This window comes from Macrobrachium rosenbergii, chromosome 1 (assembly GCF_040412425.1).
Source record: "Macrobrachium rosenbergii isolate ZJJX-2024 chromosome 1, ASM4041242v1, whole genome shotgun sequence".
NCBI classification, from domain to species: Eukaryota; Metazoa; Arthropoda; class Malacostraca; order Decapoda; family Palaemonidae; genus Macrobrachium; species Macrobrachium rosenbergii.
In genome coordinates, this window is record NC_089741.1 from 30,839,054 (window position 1) to 30,849,053 (window position 10,000).

The window sequence follows — 10,000 nt, forward strand, 5'->3', positions numbered from 1 at the left end:
TAAATGTAGCTAAGTATTTCTATAATGAATCAATGCCCTACCCAACCAAACCTACATTTACCCTTACAAGTTTTATTTTTATATTTTCAGAAATGAATATATTATAACAGTTTTTTTAGCATACATACATGAACCCTTTATTTTTTCATATATTTTGAGAAATTAATCTCTTATGATAACAATGTTTTTTTAGCATACCTACATTTTTCCTTACATTTTTATTTATATTTTGAGAAGTGAATATATTATGACAACTGTTTTTTAGCATAATTATGATAACTGGTTTTTTTAGCATACCTACATTTTCCCATAGAAATTTTTATTTATAATTTGAGAAATTAATATATATTATAACAAATTTTTACCATACCTACATTTTTCCCTAATTTTCTTTTATTCTGAGAAATTAATTCACTAGGATAACAATGTTTTTTTTTTACCATAATTACATTCTTTTGTCAGGGATAATAACTATCATCACTGCTAACAACAACAGAGGACGGCCTGAGAGTTTGTCGATACAGACATATACGGAATTAAATAACAATTCACATATTTTTCCTGAACCAAAACTTATGTATTAAAAAAAAATTACGGATTATAATTTTCTGTTACTTTCACTTGCCACTCAGTCACTTGTGAAAGGACATACCAACATTTACGTATTAAAAAATTATGGATTATTATTATTATTATTTTCTAATACCTTCATTTATCACTCAGTCACTTTCACTTACGAAAGGACATCCAAACCGACACAAATACTCGACTTTCTTTTCTGACTTTCTTTAGCCATTTCGTTTACTGGGGAAAAGAAATAAAAAGAACAATTCTGCCCAAATCTGCTTTCCCGTGTTATTTTCTCTTCGTATTTCCAATTCTCTCCGTTTATTTTCTTTATATTTTCTTACTTTTTATCTATTTGTTTTGGCAGAGTGGGAGTCGACCATGCCACCAAAATAAAACAATAAAAGCGAATCTACATATGTTGTTTCGAGAGAAAGAATTATTTGTTTGGTCAAAACAACAGGACTAAACCACTTACGCTTTTGTATGTTTATGCATGCGTGTATATATATTGTATATATATATATATATATATATATATATATATATATATATATATATATATATATATATATATATATATATATATATATTGTGTATATATATATATATATATATATATATATATATATATATATATATATATACAATATACACGTACACCTGGACACACACATTATATACATACACAGGAAGCACATACACACTTTACATGTGTATGTATACATACATATAGTGTGAGTGAGCGAGCTCGCTAATACCCTTTCGTTGAAACTAAAAAAAAAATTAAAAAAAAGCATTCTTTTCCACGAGGATTATCAAAAAACGCACCGCTATACTGCCATCTATCAGCATTTCGACGAACACACACACACACACACACACACACACACACACACACACGCACACGCTCAAAAACGGGGGGAGAAATGAAAAATAAAAAAAAATAGAAAAAAAGAGAAGGACCCGGGGAATATGCAACAATAAAAGTGTCGTTTGAATCCGCGCATTTCCGTCCAAAATATTGATAAAGGGATAAATTCGTACGTGCAACATTTCAGCAAATGCGAGTATGCAACAGTTCCGCTGGAGCGAAGCCCCCCCCCCTCCCCCCACAAACTCACTCACCCTCACTCACAGTACAGGGGGACCTTTCTTCTTCTTCTTTTTTTTATCAATTTCGCTTCCACGTTTAACGATTAGCCATGAGAATGATACGATTGCACACTGTGTCTGTCTGATTGAATGTCTGTTTGTCTGTCTCTCTCTGTGAAAAAGGACCACTAGCTCTCAGCATGACATGACTGCAGTGTCTGTCTGTCAGTCTCTCTAAAAAGGGCCACTAGCCATGAGAATTATACAACTGTACAGTGTCTGTTTGTCTGTCAGTCTCTGTAAAAAGGGCCACTAGCCATGACAATTATATAATTGTCTGTCTGTCTCTGAGAATGATATGATGATTGCACGGTCTGTCTGACTGACTGTATGTCTGTCTGTCTGTCTGTCTCTGAAAAAAAAAAAAAGACCACTAGGCCTAAGAATTATATAATTGTACAATGTCTGTCTGTCAAAAAGGACCACTAGCCATGAAAAATTTAGACTTGCTTAGTGTTTTCTGTCTGTCTGTGTGTCTGTCTCTGTGAGGAAGGACCACTAGCCAGGGCTTTCTTAAATTGATGTGTATGTACGTGCGAGGATACTTACTCTTAACTGTGTATGTTTACGCAGCATTTACTTCAAGGTATGTATGTATGTATGCGTGTATAGACGTATGTTAGCATAAAAAGCACTTGCTTTTATGTATGTATGTACGTATGCATCTATACAGATGAATCTTATCATTGCACATATACGTATGAAGGCATTTGTTTGAATAAATTCATGTATGCATGCATCATAAACAGGCATCATGCATATAGGCTGTGCCAGTTTGTATGTATGTATATATTTATACAGACAAATCGAAGCCGTGAAATGGAGCTACATTTCTTATCTATGGTTCTATAGATAAGGTCTACGTGAATGTAAGCATATAAAAGCTTTTATTTTTCATGAATTAATGTATGAATGCATTGCAAACCTACACCATGTATGCATGTACGTTCGTGTGCGTATATATATATATATATATATATATATATATATATATATATATATATATATATAATGTATACATATATATGTGTATATATACAGTACATACATACATATACATATATATACACACATATATATACTGTATAATATATATATATATATATATATATATATATATATATATATATATATATATATATACATACATACATACACACACACAGTTGGTTATAAACAAAATGGAACCGTACAATAACACTGCATGGCTTATTTAATGGATAGAAAGACAAATTCACACTACATATATATTCAGTTAATAAATAATAATAATTCCATGTTAATGAATTCACTTCTTGATAAAGTACAATATAATACAAATGCCCCAGAGTTTTGTAAAAGACCAAACCTGTTAGAGTCCAATCATCCCTTACCAGGACAGAACACAACCTGTAGAAACTGATTTTGATCTTCACATTCTTTACCTCAAAGTTAGGATTCTTCCTCCTTAAGCTTTATGTCCCCCAAATTCTCACAGTACAGAAAATTAGATAATTTCCAAAGAAAATAAAATCATTTCCAGATCTCAGACTTGCCCCCACAGAAATCGTCGTAAGGAAGGTAAACGAGTTTTTTTTATTGATATACAAATTCTTCGACACTTTCGCAGACAAAGTCCTGGATAACATAAAAACAAAGTATGAAATATCCAAAATCTTTAAGGCCACTTATAATCTAACTTACGATGTTTTTTTTTTTTCTGAGGGGGATGGGCTGAATTCTTTTGAAGCTGTCGACAATTTATGACCGTGTGCCCCTAATACGAAATCGTTATAGTTCAGCTTACTCTCATTTACATCAAATTACTGGCTTTTAGGATAACTTTGTGTTATCCAAGCTAACTTACATCATGTACGCTAACTTACAAAACTTATGATAACTTACTCTCATCAAGGGTATCTTATATGTCTTTTATGCTAACTTACACTCGTATAAAATCAACCCACTGGTTTTCACTTCAACTGATTGTCATTTGGCCAACTTACTTCATGTAGATTAACTTACAAGATTTATGATAACTTACTCTCATTTATGTCATTTATGCTAACCTACACCCATATAAAGTCAACCCACTGGCTTTCCTCAGACTGACTATCATTTGGGATAAAATCTCGTCATTTAGGCTAACCTACAAAATTTACGATAACTTACAATCACTTACGCTAACTTATGTCATTTATGGTAACTTAAGCTCATAGTAAGTTTAACCCACTGGCTTTTATTTCAATTGACTGTCATTTGGGATAAAATCTCGTCAATTAGGCTAACCTACAAAATTTAGGATAACTTACTCTCATTTAGGTTAACCTATGTTATTTATGATAACTTAAGCTCATATAAAGTCAACCCGCTGGTTTTACAATTTATTTAGGCTAACCTACAAAATTTATGATAACTTTACTCTCATTTAGGCTTACGTCATTTATGCTAACTCATGTCATTTAGGCTAACTTCAGCTCATCTAAACTTAACCCACTGACTCTTACTTCAACTGACTGTCATTTGGGATAAAATCTCGTCATTTAGGCTAACTTACAAAACTTAGAATAACTTCCTCTCATTTAGGCTAACTCATGTCATTCAGGCTAACTTATGTCATTTGGCTAACTCATGTCATTTAGGCTAGCTTGTGTCATTTGGCTAACTTATGTCATTTAGGCTAACTTATGTCATTTAAGCTAACTCATGTCATTTATGCTAACTTACGCTCATATAAAATCAACCCACTGGCTTTTACGCCGACTGTCATCAGGGATCAAATTAGCGTCATTTAGGCTAACTGACTCTCGTCTCAGCTAACATGCCATCATTAATTAAGGTCAACTTACTGTCATCTGCCGCCCATGCCGGTCGAACGACGCCCAGGAGGAGGTAGAAGAGATGCCCCGCGACCAGGTTCGAGATATTCCTTGGCTTCATCCCAGTCGGAAAAAAGCGTTTCTCTCTGCTAAGGATTCTCTCCTCTACGCATTCGCCATTTCACAAAATATTATCTTTCCTCTCTCTCCCTCTCCTTCTCTCTCTTTCCCCTCTCTTTCTCTCTTTTCTTCCAACTCTCTCTCTCTCTCTCTCTCTCTCTTTACAAGTCACTCCGAAGGGCTATTATATCAAGGAGAGGGTGACGAAGCTAAGAGCATTTTAAGAAGTCACTTTTTGGAGAAGGGAAAACGTAAAAAAAATAAATAAAATAAATAAATAAAAAAAAGGAAAACTCTCGTCTTGGCTAGGCAAAGTTATAATTGAAACTCTTCTCCAGTCAAATTGACAAGCAGCGGTGACACAGGGGCGTCTCTCACACTTCAGGGGTCAACTTTATTTCGCTGAGGATTTTATTTCTTTATTGACTTTCCTCTCTTTATATCCTTTTTCCTCTTTATTCCTTTCCCGACACGATATGCACTGCCGCCATCATGCGAACGCTAAACTAAAGACGAACAGAAAGGGTAAAAACTTTTTGCTCTGGCCCTATTCACCTTCGGCAGCCTCAAAGTAACTCTACTAGATGCCGTGAAATTATTTTTCTCTCTCCCCCGGGAGTTTAATGAACACGCATTACATCCAAACGAAAACTGATGAGTACAGCCATATAAAAGAGTAACTAATCCTGTATGATAAAAGTTTTCAGAGTACACAGAAGCAAAACGAAAATATTTAAAAGACAAAAAAAAAAAAGTCACGTGAGATCTACAAGTTTCGAGCTAGAAACGACTACGGAATATTATATGTATATAATATATAACAGCTCCCCCACCACGGACATCCAGCGCGAAGGCGAGACGCGGGTTAGCGGTGCCGGCAAAGCGACCTTCCACTATCGTGGTTGAAGTGGCACCTGACTCGTCCCGGTCCAGGGACTGGTTCCCTCCTACCACCCCAGGCCCCACCACCTCCCGCCCTCCCCTCCTCCTCCACCTCCTCCTCGCGAGCATAATCATCACCGGACGCCCCACAATGCCAGGTAAACGAGGGAATACGAAGAATAAAAAGAAGGATAAAAAGAAAACAAAAAAGGAATGGAGGAGAAGGAAAAGTGGAATATGACGGCTACTGGATGCTGAACGGAAGAAGACGGACAAAGGCATACAGGGTTGTAAAACGACGGCATAAACGAACCCATTAAGAATATGATGGCCGCTCTCTGCTGACAGCTTCGACGGAATGTCTGGCGGACAGGTAATTCCCTATGCCAGGGTATATGCGGTTTATCTCTCTCTCTCTCTCTCTGTCCATGTTATTAGCAATTATTTCACTGTGCACTTACGCACATTACATCATCGGCGTTGAAGTAGCTGAGATATATACTTATGTATGTGTGTGTGTGTGTATATATATATATATATATATATATATATATATATATATATATATATATATATATATATATATATATATATATATAATGTAAAAAGTTTTCTGCATCACCAAAAAACTTTTAAACTTGTCAAATCCGACATCAAATGATTGATTGATTGATCGATTATGGCTACTAAAACTGGTGTCGCAACATCTGGGTTAATGACGCCGAGGCTTCGAATAAGGAGGAATGGAACATATAATTTAGGTCAAAGACCAAGCGCTGGGACCTACGAGGTCATTCGGCGCTGAAGCGGAAACTGAGAATAGAAAGGTTTGAAACCTCGCAGTTGCATTATGAATCAATTGCTAGGAAAGGGGTGGAAAGTAAGATGGAAGAAAGAGAATATGAATGGAGGCACAGTACAATGAATGAAAGGGGTTGCAACTAATGGGCCGAATGGACGGCACTGCATCCCTACGGGATTCGAATGAAATGACCCCATTTGAAAGTAAGAGTTTTTTTCTACTCTGCTTTTCCTGAAATAGGCAACGTTCTTTGAGGAGTCATTATTCAAATATGTCGTAAATATTAAGAACTAATGAACCGTTCTTTTTCCTTCTTTTCGGCCATTCCTGTTTTTATGTCACCTCTTGCTGTGAGGCCACTTTTAATAGATATAATCAATCAATCAATCTGTCACCCTCTCTACAAGAAGGAATTCCAAAACCATCTCAAGTAGAAGGGACTTCAAAAAATTCTCAAGAAGGGAATTCCATAAACATCTCTCAAGAAGAAGGGAATTCAAAACCATCTCCAAAAAAATCTCTCAAGAAGGGAATTCCAAAAACATCACTCAAGAAGGGAATTCAAAAAAAAAATCTCTCAAGAAGGGAATTCAAAAAACATCTCTCAAGAAGAAGGGAATTCCAAAACATCTCCAAAAAACCTCTCTCAAGAAGGGAATTCAAACCATCTCAAAAACATCTCTCAAGAAGGGAATTCCAAAACATCACTCAAGAAGGGAATTCAAAAATCTCTCAAGAAGGGAATTCAAAAACATGTCTCAAGAAGAAGGGAATTAAAAAAAATCTCTCCAAGAAAGAAGGGGATTCCAAACCATCCCCAAAATCATCTCAAGAAGGAATCAAAACATCACTCAAGAAGGGAATTCCAAAAACATCTCTCAAGAAGGAATTCAAAAACATCTCTCAAGAAGAACGGAATTCCAAAAAACATATCTCAAAGACAATTCAAAACCATCTCTCAAGAAGGGAATTCAAAACATCACTCAAAAAGAAGGGGGATTCAAAACATCTCTCAAGAAGGAATGCCAAAAGCCATCTCTCAAGAGAAGGGAATTCAAAAACATCTTCAAAAAGGGAATTCAGAAAATTCTCAAGAAGGGGAATTCAAAACATCTCTCGAGACGGAATTCCAAAACAAAAATCTATCAAGAAGCAGGGAATTAAAAAAACATCTCTCAAGAAGGGAATTCAAAAAACATCTCTCAAGAAGGGAATTCCAAAAACATCACCCAAGAAGAAGGGAATTCAAGAACCATATCTCAAGAAGGGAATTCAAAAAATCTCTCAAGAAAGGAATTCCAAAAACATCCCTCAACAAGGGAATTCTAAAAATACATCTCTCCAGAAGGCAATTCCAAAACAATCTCTCAAGAAGGGAATTCAAAGAAAACATCTCAAGAAAGTAATACCAAAAACATCCCTCTGGAAGGGAATTCCGAAAAAAATCTCTCAAGAAGAAGGGAATTCCAAAAAAATCTCTCAAGAAGAAGGGAATTCCAAAAAAAAAAACTCTCAAGAAGAAGAAGAAGAAAGGAATTCCAAAAACATCCCTTTACACAGATTTGTTCTTCTCGAGTCCCACGGCGAAGAAAAATAAAACGCCCTTCCGTGGTAAAGTTTATTTCAACAGGTTGTGGCCGTTTCCAAACATATTCGTCACACACACTTTCTTCCTTTCTTTTTTATATATATAAACAAAAAAAAAAGGAGCGCTCAACTTTCTGTACACACTCAAACTTTCGCTTCCTTTGACACGCGTTTTCTCATCCGCAACTTCGCCGAAGCTCGCGATGATTTTCTTGTCAAACATAGCAAGGAGTCGCCTCCCTCTCCAGCCATTTTACCACAAGCTTTGAATTAACCACCAAATGGTTCATTTGAATACACGTAAAACACCTTTGATTCTTACACACTCTCCACTCTCATTTTAGCGTAAGTTTTGAATGAACCACCAAATGGTTAATTCAAATACACCCCTGATTCTACACGATTCTTAACACCAGACTAACTCTCTTTTCTCTGCCGTTTACGCTCATGTAAGTTTCCTCCTGTTAGCGTTCACTTTCCCATTTTTACTTCCAGACATTTTTCCCGAGATACCAGCCCCCCTCCTTTCATGTGCTTTATTCTTTTACATCACGTAACGCTAAATCCTTTCCACTCATATATATATATATATATATATATATATATATATATATATATATATATATATATATATATATATATATATATATATATAATATATACACACACATATATATATATTATAAACGAGGTTCCTATCAATGTAAGGAATATCAGCCCCTCCTTTCATGTGCTGCTATATTCTTCTACATCACGAAACGCTAAATCCTTTCCATTTCTATATATTAATATACACGATTCCTATCAATGTGAGGCACATCATTACATCTTGGAAGCGTATTTATTTCTTTCACGTCAGGGTGTCATATCCCAGATAACTGTATAGGCTACACATTATGAATACAATTATACCGTACAATCGTGATTACCAATATCAGATAACCTTCTTTCTTGATGCACGTTTAATCCGCGCGAACTTCTCATTAACTAAAACAGCACCGCTCCTTCTATATTAGAATAGAAGAGAATATACAATTTAGGCCGAAGGCCAAGCGCTGGGACCTGTGAGGTCATTCAGCGCTGAAAGGAAAACTGAGAGTAAAAGGTTATACAAAGATGTTACGGGAGGAAAACCTCGCAGTTACACCACGAAACAATTGTTAGAAGAGGGTGGAAAGCAAGACGGAAGAAAGAATATGAATGGAGGTACAGTAAAAGGAATGAAAGGATCGCAGCTAGAGCCGGGAAAGGGACGCCGCAAAGAGCCATAAGTAATGCCTACAGTACACCGCCGGCGCTTTTCTCCCCACCTTTCTAGATTAACCAGGTAACACTGTCTTTAAATTGCCGTCAGGGTCACGGGGTGCACTGTACGCATTACAAAGAGTTCTTTGCAGCGTCCTTCGGGCCCTAGCTGCAACCCCTGTCATTCCTTTTACTGTACCTTCGTTCATATTATCTTCTTCCATCTTGCCATCCACCTTCTAACAATCATTTCATAGTGAAACTGCGAGGTTTCCTCCCTGTTACACCTCCAAACCTACCTACTCTCGATTTCCTTTCCAGCGCTGAACGACCCCAGGTCCCAGTGTTGGCCTGTGGCCTAAACTCTATGCTCCATTTCAAAAAATCCTCGTCAGTCGCGTACGTCGAATCGGTATTTCTTCTTGAACAAAATTCACCTCCCACTAAAACACACGTTCTGTCATTATTTTTATTTATTTATTTGTTTATTTGTTAATTTATTTTCTTTTAATAAGAGATTCTTCTTTCTTATTTCCTGTTACCTTTCTCTACTTCTTCCTGACGAACACCTTAATATTCTTTCAAGCTTGAATTTCAAGTCAATGGCCCCTTTTGTGGGCTTGTTTCATCTGGAATAGGGACCATCTTCTGAATAATAATAATAATAATAACAACAATAATAATAATAATAATAATAATAATAATAATAATAATAAAATAATAATAATAAACTTTTTACGGTACATTTTGCCAAAATATTTCCTTCTTAATCCATTTGAGTACCGGTCATTTCCTCTCATTCTCAAGACCGCTCTCTCTCTCTCTCTCTCTCTCTCTCTCTCTC

General features: G+C 35.9%; 1 protein-coding gene across 2 annotated transcripts in view; it reads right to left on the reverse strand.

The window, feature by feature from the left end:
- Window positions 1–5,554, reverse strand: part of LOC136845373 (nephrin-like) — a 1,223,962-nt gene extending 1,218,408 nt beyond the window's left edge. For both annotated transcript variants that reach the window (XM_067115676.1, XM_067115641.1), the window contains exon 1: window positions 4,551–5,554. In XM_067115676.1, the coding sequence (XP_066971777.1) occupies window positions 4,551–4,641 (91 nt within the window). In that variant the 5' untranslated portion in view covers window positions 4,642–5,554. The remainder of the gene's footprint in view (window positions 1–4,550) is intronic.
- Window positions 5,555–10,000: the final 4,446 nt, after the last annotated feature.